Source organism: Nicotiana tabacum, chromosome 11, assembly GCF_000715075.1.
Source record: "Nicotiana tabacum cultivar K326 chromosome 11, ASM71507v2, whole genome shotgun sequence".
NCBI classification, from domain to species: domain Eukaryota; kingdom Viridiplantae; phylum Streptophyta; class Magnoliopsida; order Solanales; family Solanaceae; genus Nicotiana; species Nicotiana tabacum.
In genome coordinates, this window is record NC_134090.1 from 245,929 (window position 1) to 266,046 (window position 20,118).

General features: G+C 38.4%; 1 protein-coding gene across 2 annotated transcripts in view; it reads left to right on the forward strand.

The window, feature by feature from the left end:
* Positions 1 to 18,092, forward strand: part of LOC107765362 (uncharacterized) — a 40,162-nt gene extending 22,070 nt beyond the window's left edge. For both annotated transcript variants that reach the window (XM_075224595.1, XM_075224594.1), the window contains exon 10: positions 16,802 to 18,092. In XM_075224595.1, the coding sequence (XP_075080696.1) occupies positions 16,802 to 17,659 (858 nt within the window). In that variant the 3' untranslated portion in view covers positions 17,660 to 18,092. The remainder of the gene's footprint in view (positions 1 to 16,801) is intronic.
* The last annotated feature ends 2,026 nt before the right edge of the window (positions 18,093 to 20,118 follow it).

Genomic DNA, 20,118 nt, shown 5'->3' on the forward strand with positions numbered 1-20,118 from the left:
TCTTAACCTTAAACACAATTATATTTCTTTGCTTGCTTTTGGTGCAACTTGACACTTGTGTATGATGTACATGCAATGCATATGCACGATTTGTAATTATGTCTTGTAAAACTAGTTTAGTGCCAAGTTATCATTTATAAAAAATTTCTTTACTTATAATAAAAAGAAGATAGCTTTTCTATTTTGAGTTGTCCAGAGGTATAGGAGATAGCTTCTTCCATTTTTGAATTTTAATCGGAAGCAGGTTGAAGAACTGAGCTCCTCATATTGAGGGGTGACTAGTTAGAGTCACTTGTCACAGAACTTTGACTTGTGAACGGAAAACTTTCCAAAATTTTGCTGGTTAGAACCCCATGTACAGTGGCTGCTAAATGGGCTAATGTCAGAAACTATTCATTTACAAGTGCAGCTTCCGTTTGGATGATCCAAAAGAAAAATGGTCAAGGAGACTGTTGAAGCCATAACTAATTAATTGAAAGTGTGCTTTCTCTAACCGTTTAAGTTCTTATTTTAGATGGTCACGCTATCCATTGTGGTATTAGAGCATCCAGAGATCTCGAGTTTAATTGAATAAGAATTTTCACATGCTTGGCCCTAACAAAATTAGTCCGGTCCCTACATGAGAGGGCGTGTTGAAGACGTAATTAATTAATTTAAGTGTGTTATTTCTAACAGATAAGCTTAGGCATAGTTAGTTGACTAAAAGTGTGCTATCTCTAACAAATTAAGCTCTTAAATGAGGTGGCCAGACTACTCAACATGGGGCTTTTCCAAAAAGAAATCAATGAGCTGAGTATTTCGTTAGGTCTTTGTTTGCTTTTGGGTCACTTAGGGTGGTTCATTCTGGGCCAGTTAGGGTGGTGCTTTTGGTGCCAGATTGTGAGATGAGCGTATTTATGATAATTTTTCTATCTTTTGGTTCTCTTTGTATCTGTATTGAGTTCTTATCTATGAGTTGCACTCCTCCTGAGTGCAATTTCTAATCAAATTCTCCGTTTTTCCAAAACAAACCCAAAAAATAAACAGAATAAGTTTAATTACTCACTAATCTCAATTGTGCTTCATGATCAGTCACTTTTTCCTTTGCCATCATATATGACATTACATTTCTGTTTTCAGAACTCATGTTTGTGATTTCAATTTCCCTCTCTTGCACCTTAAGGTTTTCCATATCCCTTGGATCACTGTTTTTTCCCCAACTATTCTCAGTTCTCATGACTTCATCTTCTGAGCTGCATGAAGTACCTAAATATTCAAAAATCTTTTGTTTTTGCTATTTTATTTTTGGTTACTTCATGAGTGTTGGATTATTATAGGGCATTTAGACGCTAAAATTTGTACCTTAAGTTGCATTTGATGTTATGAGTACTAAATTCTCATATATTAAGCAACTTCTGTATCATCTTTAAACTATGCTCTTCATTTCGAGGAAACATGTGCTTCACTTCTCAGTTCTCGCTTAAAGCCCTAGGAGTCTTGTCACCTTTTGTGCTTTTCGCTTTTATAAACACTGTTCTATACCCATTTTCTTCCAGAACAAAATGACCATTAGAAAATTACCCTACAATAGTACTTTGTTATCCTGTTTGTCATTTTGTGTGACTCGATGTAGACAACAATTTGTTTTTTTGAAGATGACCGGCTATGTTATCCAGTTTGTCGTTTTCAGTGACTAGATGTAGATATCAATTTGCAAGATGACTTATCTTCTTCAGGGAATATTTCCCAGCAACGCAGTGCGTGATGCGTGTTTTAGGTGCATGTCATAGACTTCAAACCCTGCTGACTGTCGTAGACAAAAATTTAGTATTTAAGGGGAGAAGGGTACGGTGGCAAGGCCCATTATCCATCGCGTTTTGAACCTTGCGTCATTGGCCCTTGGGATTTTCTCAGTTATCAAAAACAAAAAAAGAATTTCATCTGCGAAATGTCTTGATGAGATAACTAAGATCCTTCCTACCTTGTTTTGTACTATTTTCCAGCACCTTGACACTCATTTTACAGCAGTTTTTAATGTTGCTCAAAATCTCGTCTTAGGCGCTCTGCCATCACTAGTATAGGTGTTGGTCAAATAAAGGGGTGGGATAATTTGTTCTTTCCAAGTTCTTTTTTCTTAAATTAGAACCCTATTTATGTTTTGGGGGTCGTTTGGTTCACAATGTGTTAATTGATGAAACTAATGAGGGTTTCAAACAAAAGCTTGAGGACATGGAGAAGCACCTTGGAGAGTAAGAGCTTTAGGATAAGTAGAAGTAAGATTGAATACATGCACCGCAAGTTTAGTCAACATGAGAAGAACGAAGTTAAGGTAGATAGGATTGCAGTACCAAAATGCAAACAATTTAGATATTTAAGTTCGTTGTTTCAAGATAATGGAATGATAGATGAAGATGTTGCCCATAGGATTAAAACCAGATGGTTAAAAGGGAGAAGTGCTACGGTGGTGTTATGTGATAAAGGGATGCCTACCAAAGTAAAAGGTAAGTTTTATAGAACAACTATATGACCACAATGTTATATGGTAGTAAATGTTGGGCTGCTAAAGTCCGACATATTCGCAAGATGAGTGTTGTAGAGATGGGTATCTAAGATGGATATGCGTTCATACAAGATTAGATAGGATTAAAAATGACCACATTCGCAGAAGGTGCAAGTAGCACGCATTAAGGATCAAAAGAGAGAAGGTCACTTTAGATGGTTTTGTCATGTCTGCGTTGCCCCACGGAGACACCGGTCCGTAGGTGTGATACTATGGTGAGTAGAGGTGTTGAAAGGGGACTGGGTAGTCCTAAAATCACATGGGAGGAAGTCGTCTCGAAAGACCTATAAATCTTTGGAATCAATGCAGACTTGACTAAAGATAGGGTACTACAACAATAACAACATACACAGCAGGTAGAGAGGTTTCTGATAGACCCTCGACTCAAGAAAAACGTTTCCAAAATAGGTTTGAAAAGAAAATACATGAATAAAAAAAGTTATGATGAATGTACTAAAGAAAAGAAAAGTATTGACAACAAAAATGTTAAAGATAACTTAAGTGAAAGAAACAACAATAGTGATAAAATTGAAGAATAAGATAATAATGGAATAATAATATTGCTACTAATAAGGAGAAGAGGGAACAAATAAAGTGCTCAAACTAGAACAATGCTCTCCCATAGAGAAGAGAGAAATCACTCGGCTATCTACTAACCTTCTACCCTGATCCTCGACCTCCATGCTTTCCTATCTAGGGTCATGTCCTCATTGAGCTGGAGATTGCCATGTCCTGTTTAATCACTTCTCCCCAATTCTTCCTCGGTCTACCTCTACTGTGAGAATGCACGAGAAAATATATTATTCACATGTATTGACAATGATACAATGAGTCCTGTATATAATGCATGTTCTACTCCTACTACATATTGGATTAAGGTTATTTACATGTAACTATTTAGCTACCAAGCTTACACTCCCCCTCAAGCCGGTGTATATAAATCATATGTACCGAACATGTTACATATATAACTAATACGAGGACCAGTGAGGGACTTGGTGAAAATATTAGCAAGCTGATCATTCGATTTCACAAATTTTGTAGCAATACCTCCTGAGAGTATCGTTTCTCTGACGAAGTGACAATCAATCTCAACGTGTTTAGTCCTCTCATGGAACGCCAGATTTGATGCAATATGAAGGGCATCTTGATTATCGCACACAAGTTCCATCTGGTTGATTTCACCAAATTTCAACTCCTTCTGCAATTGTTTGATCCAAATTAGTTCACATGTTGCCATAGCCATTGCTCGATATTCTGCTTCTGCACTGGACCGAGCAACTACATTCTGTTTCTTACTCTTCCAAGACACCAAATTGCCTCTTACTAAAACACAATATCCAAACGTAGAACATCTATCAGAAGGTGATCTTGCCCAATCAGCATATGAGTATCCAACGATCTGCTCATGGCCTCGATCCTCAAACAATAACCCTTTTCCTGGAGCTGATTTTATATACCGAAGAATGCGGACAACTGCATCCCAATGACTATCACAGGGAAAATCCATAAACTGACTTACAACACTCACAGGAAAGGAAATGTCAGGTCTAGTCACTGTGAGATAATTTAATTTACCAACCAGCCGTCTATATCTTGCAGGATCGCTAAGCAGCTCCCCCCGTCCTGGCAGAAGTTTAGAATTCGGATCTATCGGAGTGTCAATCGGTCTACAACCTGTCATTCCTGTCTCCTCAAGAATGTCTAAGGCATACTTCCGCTGTGATACCACAATACCTGAGCTAGACTGAGCGACCTCGATACCCAGAAAATACTTTAGTCTGCCCAGATCCTTAGTCTGAAAGTGTTGAAAGAGATGTTGCTTCAATTTAGTAATACCATCCTGATCATTGCCAGTAATAACAATATCGTCAACATAGACCACTAGATAAATACAGAGACTTGAAGCAGAATGCCGATAAAACACAGAGTGATCAGCTTCACTACGAGTAATGCCAAACTCCTGGATAACTGTGTTGAACTTACCAAACCAGGCTCGAGGAGACTGTTTTAGACCATAAAATGACCAGCGCAAACGACATACAAGGCCACGAGACTCCCCCTGAGCAACAAACCCAGGTGGTTGCTCCATATAAACTTCATCCTCAAGGTCACCGTATAGAAAAACATTCTTAATGTCCAGCGGATAGAGAGGCCAATGGCGAACATCAACCATGGATAGAAAAAGGCGGACTGATGCTATCTTAGCCACGGGAGAGAATGTATTACTGTAATCGAGCCCAAATATCTGAGTATATCCCTTGGCAACAAGACGAGCCTTAAGTCGATCAACCTTGACTACATACACCCAACGACAACCAACAGTAGATTTACCTGAAGGAAGAGGAGCGAGCTCCCAAGTACCACTCGTATGTAAAGCAGACATCTCGTCAATCATAGCATGTCTCCATCTTGGATGAGACAATGCTTTACCTGTAGACTTAGGGATGGAAACAAAGGACAAAGAAGATATAAAAGTATAATGGGGTGCTGACAGACGATAACTTAAACCGACATAATGGGGATTAGGATTAAGTGTCGTCCGTATACCTTTCCGAAGTGCAATCGGTGTACTAGGAAGAGACAAGTCCGTAGTAAGAGCAGGGTCAGGTGCAAGACTTGAATCAGCTGAGCCTGATGTTTGGCGCGGACGACGATGATAAGTCAAGAGTGGTGTTCCTGTGGCAGGGGATCTAGGAGGAGCCACACTAGACTCCTCAACGGTTGGAATGGGTAAGACTTCTGTGGCAGAAGGTGAAGGAGGAGCGATAGTTAACTCCTCAAAGATCGGTATAGGTAAGACCTCAGATATATCAAGGTGGTCAGAAGAGGCAAAGAAAGGTTTAGACTAAAAAAATGTGACGTCAGCTGACATAAGGTACCTACGAAGATCAGGTGAGTAATAACGATCTGAACACGAGAATAACTAAGGAAGACACACTTGAGAGCACGAGGAGCTAACTTATCTTTCCCAGGGGCTATGTTATGAACGAAACAAGTTCTCCCAAAAACACGAGGGGGAAGAGAGTATAAAGGTGACTGGGGGAACAATACTGAATACGGAATTTGATTCTGGATGGGAGATGAAGGCATCCGATTAACCAAATAACAAGCTGTGAGAACTGTATCGCCCCAAAAATGTAACAGAACATGAGATTCAATGAGAAGTGTGCGAGCAGTTTCGATGAGGTGCCTATTCTTTCTCTCTGCAGCCCCATTTTGCTGAGGGGTATAAGGACAAGAGGTCTGATGAATAATTCCTTGAGAAGTCATAAACTGCTGAAATTGAGAGGATAAATATTCTAAGGCATTATCACTGCGAAAAGTGCGAATAGAAACACCAAATTGATTTTTGATTTCAGCACAAAAATTCTGGAATATAGAAAATAACTCAGAACAATCTTTCATTAAGAAAAGCCAAGTACATCTTGAATAATCATCAATGAAACTAACAAAATAATGGATTCCCAAGGTTGAACTGACTCTACTAGGACCCATATATCATAATGAACTAAAGAAAAATCAGACTATGCATGACTCAATATTACGGGGAAAGGAGGCTCGGGTATGTTTCACGAGCTGACCAGACTCACAATCTAATGTAGATAAACTAGACAAACTAGGCACCATCTTCTGAAACTTGGATAAACTTGGATGTCCTAAACGTCTGTGAATTAGGTCTGGAGGATCTGTAACTAGACATGCCTTGGAGGGATTGAGTGAGCTAAGGTAGTAAAGGCCTTCTGATTCAAGTCATGTGCCAATCGTCTGTCCCGTACTGCGGTCCTACATAATAAAAGAATTTTCAATAAAATATATACCACAATGGAGGGCACGAGTCAAACGACTAACATATGCAAGACTAAAAGGACAACCAGGGACATAAAGAACGGAATCTAGAGTGATAGAGGGTAAAGGGCTAGCTAGTCCAACTCCTTTTGCTTTAGTTTGAAACCCATTGGCTAAAGTAACAGTGAGGAGACTGTGAATACACAATATTTGACAAAAGTGATTTATTACCAGAGATATGATCAGAAGCGCCCGAGTCCACGACCCATGGTCCGAGAGTACTAGATTGGGAAACACAAGCAAAAGAATTACCAGCAACAGAAGTATCAATCTGAGCAATAGAGGCTACTTGTGGAGATGTGGCTTACTTGCTCGGTACTGAAGGAACTCATTATATTCCCCTTCAGATAAAGAAAATCCCTGGTTACCTGTAGTCTCGGTCTGAGCAACATAAGCATTTTTGGGTGGACGACCATGTAAAGAATAGCACACGTCACGAGTTTGTCCAAGTTTATGACACTAAGAGCACTTGGGTCTAGATCTTCTAAAACGACCTCCTCCTCGTCTATTCTCCATAGTTTGAGATGCCCGATTGTCCACTGTCTGGGATGCGAGAACCTAAGTTGCTCGGACTCTTCACTTTCAGTGCCGCACCCGTGTCGACACGACGTGGGTGTGGGATCCGTGTCGGATCTGGTCAGCCGATTTTGGATACTTTGACCAAAATCAACGGAGAAATTTGGGACAGATACAATAATTTTTGAAAACAAATCAAAAGTTAGGGTGATATGGAAGAAAATGGAATACCTTGTATATATAAATTTCTATGTCTGTCCTTTTCCTTTTATCTCCTTCTAAAATTCTACTCTTGTTCAATATTTTCTCTTTCTCGGAATACCTTGTAAGTTTTTTACATAATGTCTCATAATTTAGGCATATTTTTATAACTCTATTTTTAAATAATTGAATTATTTTTAGCCGAATCCCCGCACCCGTATCCGTACCTGGATCTGTACCCCCGAATCTTTAAGGATCTGACCTCTAGATCCGCACCCGTATCGGACACCCACACCCGAGTCCGAGCAACTTAGGCGAGAACAGATGAGTCAAGTGTCTGTAATGAGATCACTGGGTGACTTGGTGGTGCAGCAAGGCGAAGTAATCGAGAGAATAATTCATCAACTGCGGGGACAGTCGGACTAGTCAAAATCTTATTGCGTACTGAATCAAGATCATTAGGAAGTCCAGCGAGAGTAAGAACTAGAAACATCTTTTGTCGCTGCTCTTGTTGCTTTTCAACACTAGCAGAAACTGGCATCAACTTCTCAAATTCCTCCATGACTGCCTGTACTTGTCCCAAGTAAGTAGACATATCTAATTCCTGTTTCTTTAAATTTGTCATCCACGATATCACATCATAGAAACGAGATATGTCATTAGATAAAGTGCGAACCTTTTCCCAAACCAAATAATATGTCTGGAATGGACGAAACAAGGGTATCAACTTGGAATCAATAGATCGCCACAAAATACTGAATAATTGAGCATCAATTTTCTCCCAAAGCGCTTTGACCTTTTCATCTCCTTTGCTAGACTTTTTGATTAAATGATCTTGAACACCTTCACCTTTACACCACAACTCGATAGACGAAGCCCAAGCTAAGTAGTTTGAACTTCCCATTAAGGGTGATGAGGTAAATCATAACACCGGATGTGGCTCACCACCACGACTTTGATTCTATGTGAGAATGTACGGGAAAATATATTATTCACATGTATTGACAATGATACAATGAATCCTATATATATATAATACATGTTCTACTCCTACATATGGGATTAAGGTTATTTACATGTAACTATTTAACTACCAAACTAACATCTACCTCTCCGTAGACCTAACACTGCCAACCTCTTACACCTCCTCACTGGGCATCTGTGCTCTTCCTCTTCACATGCCCAAATTATCTCAGTGTCACTTCCCTCATTTTGTCCACCACAGAGGCCACTCCCACCTTGCCTCGTATATCTTCGTTCCTAATCTTATCTCTCTTGGTATGCCCACATATTCATCTAAGCATTCTCATTTCTGCTACTTTCATCTTCTGACTGTTTAAGTTTTTGACTGGCCAACACTCTGTCCCATATAACATAGTTGGTCTAACAATCACTCTATATAACTTATCTTTTAAGTCTCAGTGACACATTCTCATCACATAGAACACCGGATGCGAGCCTCTATTTCATTCTCCCCGCTCCAATATGATGTGTGACATCATCGTCGATTTTCCTATTTCCTTGGATTATTGATCCAAGATACTTGAAGCTTCCTGTCCTTGGGATGACTTGTGTGTCTATCCTCACTTCCACATCCGCCTTGTTAAGATCGGGTTACCGGGTAGTGCGGAATTTAGCCAAACAACGTTATAATGACAATAACAAAGACAATGCAAGTTGATAATAACGACAATTAAAGAAGATAAAGAAGACACAAATTTAACGTGGTTCGGTCAAGGTGACCTACGTCCACAAGCGGAGAAGAGTAATTTTACTATACCAACAAGAGTACAAAATTAGAGTAAATACTCTAGTTAGCCCCAAATACCCCAAGAGAATAACCTCACAAGATCACTCCAAAGAAAAGGTTCACACAAAATACTCTTGAATTAGTGTGTTTGCAAAATACTCTATAATGAAATACTCTATGCTGAAATAAAGGAGGAGAAAGAAAGACAAGAGTGAAAAGCTCTTGAATTGGTGTGTTTGCAAATGAGGAGAAACTCCTCTATTTATAGCAAGAAATCCTTGGCCTAATAGTGGATATTATGTCATGGCAAATGTCATGATCCACAATTTTTGTTATAATAGATATTATGTTATGGCAAATGTCATGAAAATTTGGCCATATTACAAATCTCCACCTTGGCCTAATTTCGGCTTATATATAGTAAATTTGCTCCACCTTCTCCGCAAAAACCCCAATGGGCTAAATCATTCTTCATAAATGCCAATCAAGTTCACGCAAAGCTTGAACTTGGACACTGAAAGAGGTTTTGTGAACATGTCAGCAGGATTGTCTCTAGTGTTGATCTTCTGAACAGAGACTTTTCCTTCAGCAATGGTTTCTCGGATGAAATGATACTTTATATCAATGTGCTTCGTCCTCTCATGATACATTTGATCTTTAGTCAAGTGAATGGCACTTTGACTATCACAGAAAATGGTAATACCACCTTGGTGTAAACTGAGTTTCGCAAATAGACCCTTCAACCATAAAGCTTCTTTGATCGCCTCGGTCACTGCCATATATTCTGCTTCGGTAGTAGATAAAGCAACTACATGTTGTAATGTAGCTTTCCGACTAATAGCGCAACCACCGATGCAAAATACATAGCCTATCAGTGATCTTCTTTTGTCAAGATCACCTGCATAATCTGAGTCCACAAAACCAACCAAAATGTTAGTATTTCTCCCAAACTCCAAACATGTATTTGAAGTACCTCGCAAGTATCTGAGAATCCATTTCACAGCATGCCAATGTGCTTTACCAAGGCAAGCCATATACCGGTTTACCACGCTCACTGCTTGTGAAATGTCTGAACGTGTACAAACCATTGCATATATAATATTGCCGACTGCACTGGAATAAGGAACTTGTGCCATGTACCTCTCTTCTTCCTCTGACTGCGGGGACTGAGCAGCAAGAGGGGTACTAACTGGTTTAGCATCTTTCATGTCAAACCTCTCCAAGACTTTCTCCAAGTACTTCTTCTGGGTCAGAAATAGCCTGTTGGCTTTTTGATCTCTTTTGATCTCCATGCCAAGGATTTTCTTAGCTGCTCCCAAATCTTTCATCTCAAATTCACTTTTCAGCTGACTTTTCAAATTGTGAATTTCTGTTAAATCCTTAGCAGCAATGAGCATGTCATCAACATATAATAATAGGTACACAAATGAACCATCATTTAACTTCCAGAAGTAAACACAACTATCATACATGCTCCTCGAATAACCATGACCCAACATAAAGGAATCAAACCTTTTATACCATTGTCTTGGAGACTGCTTTAATCCGTACAGGGATTTCTTCAACAAGCAAACATGATCTTTTCCTTCAATTTCAAATCCTTCAGGTTGATGTATGTATATTTGTTCCTCAAGTTCGCCATGTAAGAAAGCTGTCTTAACATCAAGTTGTTCTAATTCCAAATCATGCATGGCAACGAAGGCAAGAAAGACACGAATAGAGTTATGTTTAACAATAGGTGAGAAAATATCATTAAAATCAACTCCTTGTACCTGACTATAGCCCTTTGCAACTAATTCGTGCCTTATACCTCGCATCTTCAACCCCTGGAATGCCATCCTTTTTCTTGAAGACCCATTTGCAACCAACAATTCTTTTTCCTGATGGCGGCTTCACAAGAGACCAAGTACCATTCTTGCGGAGAGACTCAATTTCTTCATTCATTGCAATCAGCCACTTGGCTGAGTCAGCACCAGAAACTGCTTCTGAATATTTTGATGGTTCTTCAATTTCTTCAGTTTCCTGTGCAACTGAAAAAGCAAATGCAACATAATCTCCAAACCTTAATGGTTGTTTACCTTCTCTTCTTGGTCTATGTTTGGCTATAGAATATCCTCTTCTTCTGGTTCAACTTCAGGAGTCTAAACTTCAGGAATTTCAGCTTCTGTCTCAACTTCAGGAGTTTCAACTGTATTTTGTTCCAAAGTTGATGAGCTTGGCTCAGAAGGAATGCCAATCTCAATCTCTACCTGGTTCTGTGTACTCTTTCCTTTATCTGTATTACAAGAACTAGAAGACTCTTTTTAAAATGTAACATAGAGGATTCATCAAAGGTTACATCTCTGCTAATTATAAATTTTGGTGTCTTGGGATCAGGATACCATAGTCGGTATCCTTTCACCCCAGATGCATACCCAAGGAAAATACATTTTTTAGCCCTTGGCTCTAATTTTTCATCATTTACATGCATGTATGCAGGGCAACCAAATATCTTTAAATCAGAATAATTAGCAGGAGTACCTGACCACATTTCCTCTGGAGTCTTAAAGTTCAAAGGTGCAGAAGGAGCTCGGTTGACAATATAACAAGCTGTAGAGATAGCTTCTGCCCAAAAGGCGTTTGTCAACCCAGCATTTGAAATCATGCAACGAGCCCTTTCCAAAAGAGTTCTATTCATCCTTTCTGCCACATCATTTTGCTGAGGTGTCATTCTCACAGTACGATGTCGAGCAATTCCTTCATTCTTGCAAAATTCGTTGAATTCATCATTACAAAATTCCAAGCCATTATCTGTTCTAAGCCGCTTAACCTGTTTTTCTGTTTGCTTCTCGATCAAAACTTTCCATTGTTTGAAATTTAAGAAAACATCACTTTTATTTTTCAGGAAATAAACCCAAACTTTCCTTGAATAATCATCAATGAAAGTTAACATATACCTGGCACCACCTTTTGATGGGGTACGTGAAGGACCCCAAAGATCTGAATGAATGCTATACAAAGTACCTTTTGTTCTATGAATCGCTGGAGATTTGAAGCTGACTCTTTTCTGCTCCCCGAACACACAATGTTTACAGAACTCTATATTTCCGGTACTTTGGCCACGTAATAGGCCTCTTTTGCTGAGGATGGAAAGACCTTTTTCACTCATATGCCCCAATCGCATATTCCACAATTTGGTAATGTCAGAATCTGATTTATCTGATATTGAAACTGCAACAGCACCTGTAACAGTAGATCCCAAAAGAGTATACAACGTACCAGATTTGCGTGCTTTCATGATCACAAGAGCACTATGAGAAATTTTCAGAACTCCACCTTCACTTGTGTACTTGCACCCAAGAGATTCTAGAGTGCCCAAATAGATGAGATTTTTCTTCAAGTCAGGAACATGTCTAACATCGGTGAGAGTTCTTACCACACCATCGTGCATTTTGATTCGGATTGTACCTTTTCCAATAACTTTGCAGGCAGCATTGTTGCTCATCAAGACAACTCCACCTCCAATAGATTCATATGTGATAAATAAATCCCGACTGGGACTCATATGATAAGAACAACCCGAATCTAAAATCCACTCATTGTTAGATTTGAAACTAGTATTAGTTGCTAAAAAAATAGTTCCCTCAGTCTCATCAACAGCTACACTTGCTTCGGCAGTGTTAATATTTTTGTGCTCATTTTTCTTTTCTGTATGCTTTTCTTTGTTTTTCAATTTAAAGCATTCAGAAATAATGTGACCTTTCTTATGATAATATTTGCACATGACATTTCTGTATCTAGATTTTGACCTTGATTTAGGTTTCTCACTACTTGAATCTTTCTTATTGGATCTACCTCTTATGAATAAGCCTTCCCCTTGGTTCCCACTAGATTCCCCAGTAATATCTCTATCTATTTGTTCTTTTGGTAAAGCCTGTTTTCTACTGTTCTTTTCATATATAGGATTTTAAGTTTTTCCCATATGCCTTTGGTTGAGCTTTCTGCTGCAACTTCACGCAAAACCTCATTTGAAAGATCTAAAATAATACCTGCTTTTGCCTTTTTGTCTATGACGGCAAACTTCTCGTCCGTCATTTTATCCGGCATTTCTCCTTTCCTTGTAGTGCCAAATCTAAGCCATCCTGAATTAGGATAGCTTCAATCTTTAATTGCCACATTCCGAAGTTTGCACTTCTGTCAAATTTCTCAACATAAGACTTTGTTTAGAGTCATTTTGGCTATTTAAATTAACCCGGTTAGATCTGGCTCTGATACCAATTTGTTAGGATCGGGTTACCGGGTAGTGCAGAATTTAGCCAAACAACGTTATAATGACAATAACAAAGACAATGCAAGTTGATAATAACGACAATTAAAGAAGATAAAGAAGACACAAATTTAACGTGGTTCGGTCAAGGTGACCTACGTCCACAAGCGGAGGAGCAATTTTACTATACCAATGAATTCATGAGTTTTGTCAAGTGAAATTGGTGACGAAAATGGAGAAGACATCAGTAATGGAGGAAACGGATAAGGGGGAAAGAAAAAGGAAAAAAAAAAGAGAAGAAAAGAAAAAAGAAGAAAGAGAAGAGAAAGGTAAAGAAAAAAAGTACTAATAAAAAGAAAATAGTATTTGTAATACACTTTAATACAATTAACGAAAGAGCTAATTAGTTTGGGTGGATTCCGTTTCGAAAAGGGCATATATGGGCCAACTGTGTAACTCTAAGGGCATATATGGACCAACTATGTGACGGTAAGGGCATATTTGAGCTAAAGTATTAACGAAGGGCAAATGTGCTCAATTTCGTTTAGTACAAGGGCATATTTGGACCTTTGCCCTTTTTTTATAATGGATATTATGTCATGGCAAATGTCATGAAAATTTGGCCATATTACACGCCTCATGTGATGTGTCATTGAACTTGCACTCCATGTACTCTGTTTTAGTCCTGCTCAACCTAACCTTTAGACTCTAGGGTGTGTCTCCAAACCTCCCGTCTATCGTTAATTCTGCAGCGTGTCTCATCAATCAATACTATGTAATCTGCAAATAACATACACCATGTTACCTCCCCTTGCATATGCTGTGTCAATTCATCACCACCAAGTCAAATAAAAACGGGCTAAGAGTTGATCCATGATGCAACCCCATTTCAACTGGGAAGTGCTCCGAGTCTCTTCCCACTGTTCCGAGTTCTGACTCGGATCTTGGTTCCATCATACTTGTCCTTAATCGCTCTAGTGTGCCACATGTACATCTCTTGACTCCAAGCATCTCCATAAAATCTCCTGGTACTTTGTCGTATGCCTTTTCTAAGCTACCATATGCAAGTCTCTTTTCCTATCCCTATACTGCTCTAACAATCTCCTTAAAAGAGCTAAAGATAGGGTACAATGGAAGAAAAAGATCCATAAAGGTGATACTTACTAGTTAGGAATAGGCTTTAAATTTGTTAAAGAACTTTTATTGTTATTACTATTTATTATATTATTATTATTCATATATATATATTTAACTTATTTTTACTACTATTATTTTATTTGGTATGATTATGATATGAGTTGAGCTTAAAGAAGTGGGGATTTATATCGTCGACCCTAATGTTTTTGGGGATTGAAGCGTAGTAGTTGTTGTTGGGTCGTTTGGTTCAAAATCAAAGTATGCAGGGATTGTAATGCAAAGATAATATAATGCAGGATTTAGTTTTGCAGAAATTGTCTTACTCGACAAAAATAAAAGTAATATAGAAGTTGTAATACATGGATTGTAATATAGGGAGTAGAAATGTAGGAATTGTAATGGATTGGTTATTCCTCATGATGTTTGGTTTGTTATATTAAGAGCCCGTTTGGACATAAAGATATTTTTCCCTTTTTTCCAAAAACAATTCACTTTCTTTCGAAATCAGCGTTTGTTCATAAAATTTTTAATTTTTACTTGAAGATGCATTTTGGAAATTTCCGAAAATTTGAAAAACTCCAAAAAGCTGTTTTTCAAAATTTTCATTCAAATCACTCACAAAACTTCTAAAACAACCCAAAATTATATTCATGTCCAAACACAACTACTCTAAATTTCAAATACCATTTTCCCTTGAAAAATATTTTCCTCCTATTTTGGAATTTTACAATTCTTATGTCCAAACGCCCACTAAAACTTACTAGTATACGAAATATAATTTAATATATTGCTTTAATTTTTACAATAAAATTTAGGTGTGTTTGCTATTATAGCCTTGAACTTCTTTATCTTTGTACATTTTAGTTTAAAAATCTTTGTCTACTCACTGAAACTATATTTATGAAATTTAACATTTTAATATCATAATGGATATAATATTTTATATCATGCAATGTGGAAGTCGATGACAACTATCTAAAGGAGGCATAATATCATAAAACCATGTACTACTAATTTCTAAAAGGAAATTTTTTAGTTGAGTAAATCTGTTGCTGTACTCTGGTTTTAGAATAACCTGAAATAAAAGAAAACCAAATTAGTCTTAGGCGTGTAACATTTAAAAGAAATATAGAAACAATCAAGAAATTTGCTCCTAGAGTTATTGAAGAAATCCAGACAAACTACACAAAGTATAGTGTGGCATGTTTTTTTAGGGAAAAGAAGATTAGTCTGAATGATATAAGGGCATTTTTGTCATTTTAGTTATTTTGATCCATATATTGCATAACTTATGCTGGTATTACTAAAGAGGAACAGTAAATTGTTAACCAAACTAAGTATTAGCAATGCTGAATTGTATGTGGATATTAAAGTCGGTGACTCGAACAATTTATGTTGAATTGTATGCTGAGATTAATTCTCCTTGTACACCCAACCAAACGGGCCCTTAAAATATTTGGTTTGTGTCCCTCAGAAGAGTGACTTGAGAGGGATCAAAAAGCAATGTCCTATTCGTTTCAAATAGGGTGAAAGTAGTGATCGTGATGTCTGTTATGACTCATGACTGGTGTCAATTCTTCAATGGCACGCTAGGTTGATTCTCTCGATCTATTATCATTGAATGTTGGACACGTCAGCAGTAGCATATATTCAGATTGCTAGCATTGCCATCGCAGACAAGGTTGATTCTGTCGACCTACTATCATTGAATGTAAGCTTGTTCCTGCACCCAAGGGTGTGACCTAGTGGTCAATGAAGTGGGTGCGAACCATGAGGTCTCCAAAAAGCACTAGGTGATTTCTTCCCATCTATCTAAGTCTTGGTGGATAGAGTTACCTGGTACCTGTTGCTGGTGGGAGGTTGTAGGTATCTCGTGGAATTAGTCGAGGTACGCGCAAGCTGGCCTGGACACCACGGTTGTCCAAAAAACAAATGTAAGCTTGTTCCTGCTAATGACACGTTTGAATGCTTGGCATTGGTGTGCTTGCACCCTCGATCATTGGTGGGATTCCAATAAACCACAGTATGATTGTGTTTTTCTGTTGATTGTATTCTTCTGCGCTGGTTGGTTTTGGTTCATGTATTAGTGCGATTCCAAATATACACACAAGAAAAGAGTACTTGTGCTACCTCTATCATTTTCTTCCACGTTAAGGAGAACAGGCACGTCTCTCTTCCTTTATGTATAAGCTGTGCATATTTGAGTTCTTATAGTTTGAAATCTTTGGGTTTCTCAAGTCCTTTGAGCATTGTCGTTCAACTAGTTTGATTCAAAGTAGTCTTAAAACTACCATATCTCCATCTTTTGACCCTGAATTTTAATCATCTGCAAATATGTAATCATTGGATAGCGTACATAATATGAGAACTTTTGTTATGATTCCATCTTTATTTTCTCTGGAAGTTTGCTGCAATCCTATTCTGAAAGGTGAAAATATGTGTTAACGTGTTCCTTGATTCTTTAAAAGTCTTTTCCTATGGTATTTCTGTTTCCTTACGTAACATACAAACTAATGTTAGTTCCTTGATGGGATTGGGATTGACACAGCTGTTTGACTTGCAGGTTGCACGTGGTCAGATCGAACTAGCAAAAAATGTAAGACAGAGGCTGACATCTCCCAATGTTGCTGCTCCACCATTGAGTACTGGTATCCTTCCAGTTGATGGCACAAGAGCAACTGAACCAACCCCGCCTTCACTGCAATTACCCAACATGCCTCCTTTGCCTCCACCTCCCAATCCTTTGACTTCTTTTGCAAATTCCAAAACTAATGAAGAGGAAAGCAAAAGGGCGGCAGCAGCTCTTGCTGCAAAACTTGCTGCTTCAACATCTTCTGCTCAAATGTTGACCTCTGTTCTTTCGTCTCTTGTTGCTGAAGAAGCTGCGTCACTGAGCAGTGGATTGAAATCAACTGGTTTCTCTTCTAGCTTACCTTTTGCATCTCCAGAGAAACGGCTCAAGTTAGACAAGCCAATGACTTTTTCTGATATGAACAGTTCCGAAGGGGGTAATTCCACTTACTTCACTTCATCACAGAAACCGATTACTAGCATTCCTCTTGCCCCTTCCTCAGGCTTACAATCGTCAAACCAGATACAAGCTCCGTTTCCACCACCACCACCTCCACCACCACCTTTACCTCCAGCAAATTCCACTGGAAGTCAGTTAGGTCAGTCTGCAGCTATGATGATGGGGATGATGCCCTATGGATATAGTGCCGGCTGCCTTCAGCCACCTCAAATTGCAATGGGACTGAGGCCGCCTCCACCACTACCCCAGCAAGCACAACAGCAGCAACTGCAGACTCAGCAGCCACAATCTCAACAGCAGCCTGCCAATGGTGGATTTTATCGTCCACCTGGTATTGGATTCTATGGACAGACCCATCAGCAGACAACACCAGCAGCACCCAGGCAGTAAATCCCTTTGGAATAGGGAGCACATGTTACATTGTACATTAATAGTAAAAGTAGACTAGTTCTAGTTACTGTTTCCCTTCTCCTTCATACTTTTGTGCACCTGATATCCTCTGCAATCCCCAAGCCCTCCTTCGAACCTCCACCTCTGTTGCTTAACCAAAGTGCCCTTTGTGTTGAAGTATTGGGTGTTTTGCATCCATTAAAGCGTACCTGTAACCTAATGTCTAGGTGTCCGTATAATTAGTTGTAGATTGAAGGTCCATGTACTTAATATCTTCAGAACCTTGAGCAGAAAGAAACTAGTAGGTGAAATTTTAGCCTGTTTCTGCTGCTTGGACCTTTCTATTAGTACTTTTGAATGCTTAAAACTGTGTAATCATGCGATTTCACTTAAGTTCTATGATCTCTGTATGTCATGGATATCTCCTCCCAAATACGTCTGCTGGCCAAACCAAAACCGTATTAAATTAGCAAGTAAAGATGGTTGATGCTTGATATATCCACTATGATAATTTTGGTAACTTGGATGAGTTGCTTTGCATGCCGTTTGAAAGGTCCCTGGGACCTTAAAAAATCACCTCCTAAAGTTGGAACCCTCCTGTATAGTTGAAGAAAATGGATAACCAATGAATTGGGTTTAACTTTTATAAGTTTGGGAGATTAGGAGTTCTCTCTAGAGTGATCATATTCAAAAAGTGATACTATAAATATTCATATTATCAGCCGGTTAATTCTTTTTTTATCCGTATTAAATATGGGTCGGGTCGAATAATTTATCCGTTTTTGCATTACTCATTTTTGATCCGAACCATATCCGACCCGACTCTGTTTGCGACCCCTAGTCCTACTTTTGTTGGCCTACCATCCCATTAAAATTTAACCCAAAATTTCAGTATTTTTTCGCTCTCTAACATCTGCCTTTCAGCCTTTATGGTTAAGTTCCAAACTCCAGCTTGTAAAAGCGAAAAAGATTTGAAATGTACATTCTTGACTTAGCTTGATGTTAAGTTTAGTATGCATATATAGAAAGACTTTTACCACAAGATGGTTGTAGCATTAAAATGTTGCAATAGGTGCAGCACTCGAAATTCTGATGTGACATTGTCTTTATTACTAGACAATCTGAAACCCCAGGTACATAACCAACTCACATTGGAACAATATTTCATATACATTCCGCCACAGCAGTAACAGTTGATAGCATCTACTATTTCTATTTTAAGTGCATATATTCTAAGTACGCCTACATGTTACTGAAATACAAGTCAGCAGCAAAGAAGTAAGAAGAAGTGGGGTGAATAAGGACGAATCAAACAATCCCGATCTCTCAAACTTGCATTTGGTAATTTGCAGCAACAGCTCATCAACTACATGGATTCAAGACAGTCTCAAACTAACAATATTTCACACCAAAATGAACTGTACTTGTTCCCGTCTGATATAGAAAAGCTAATATTATTCACCAGTGGAATGATTTTCGAGATTGAAGGTAAATACAGGCTACAAGAGCTTGATACCGTAATGCGACTCACATCAATGAAAAGCCATAAACTGCAAAAGGTATATACTCCACCTCGAGTAGTCCTTTCTATAAATTAAGGTCTGTTTTTAAAGGATGTAAAGATGACATTGTCAAATATGTCAGTGAAGACTATAAAAACAATAATCTGCTAATCAAGAACTTCATAGATTTTGGGGCAAGATCACCTTGCAGTAACAGTGAATTCAACTACTGAGTAAGAAAGTGAAGCAACAGACAGTCTTAAACCAGAACCACCAGAAAACGAAGCAACAGATAGGCTTATACCAAAAACCACTAGAACCTAGAGCAGACACTTATAGTAAAGATTAACTGATATAAGCTCAAAATATTGGTTGTGTGAGCTCGCTATAAACCTCCAAACAAACACACTTAGCTTCCCTTTCCCCAAGCTAATTAATTCTCCTCAGCCACCCGCGTACATTTTCTTTAAACAGTTCAGCCAAATTGCCATCCACAAAGGGAAAAACATTTGCTTCCCGTCGACATGCAGATATTTCCAAAATGATTTTTAACTTCTAATAAATGGCATATTCTTGTAATATGAAGGAAGTACATATAAGACAAGTTTGGAACATATTAAGAAATAACATCAAAAACAGCTTCAAGGAAAACATGGGATGCTAAAGAATTTCAACGAGCAGAATGTTGAAATAGAATACATTTAAATTACATCATTTTTACACATGTGCTCCCCCCCCCCCCCCCACACACACACACACACACACCAAAAAAAAAAGAAGAGGAAAAGGTCTTCTGTCTTTTTTTGTTTCCGGAAGTGAAGCTAAAATAGAATTGAAAAGAGAGCCTAGACAGAGCACAAACTGCTTCTTGAGAAAACAGGAAAGCAAGAGAGGTTGAGAGTTATTTTCACAATCACAATATAGCTAAAGGAGAGCCAAGATGTAGAATAGCATAGT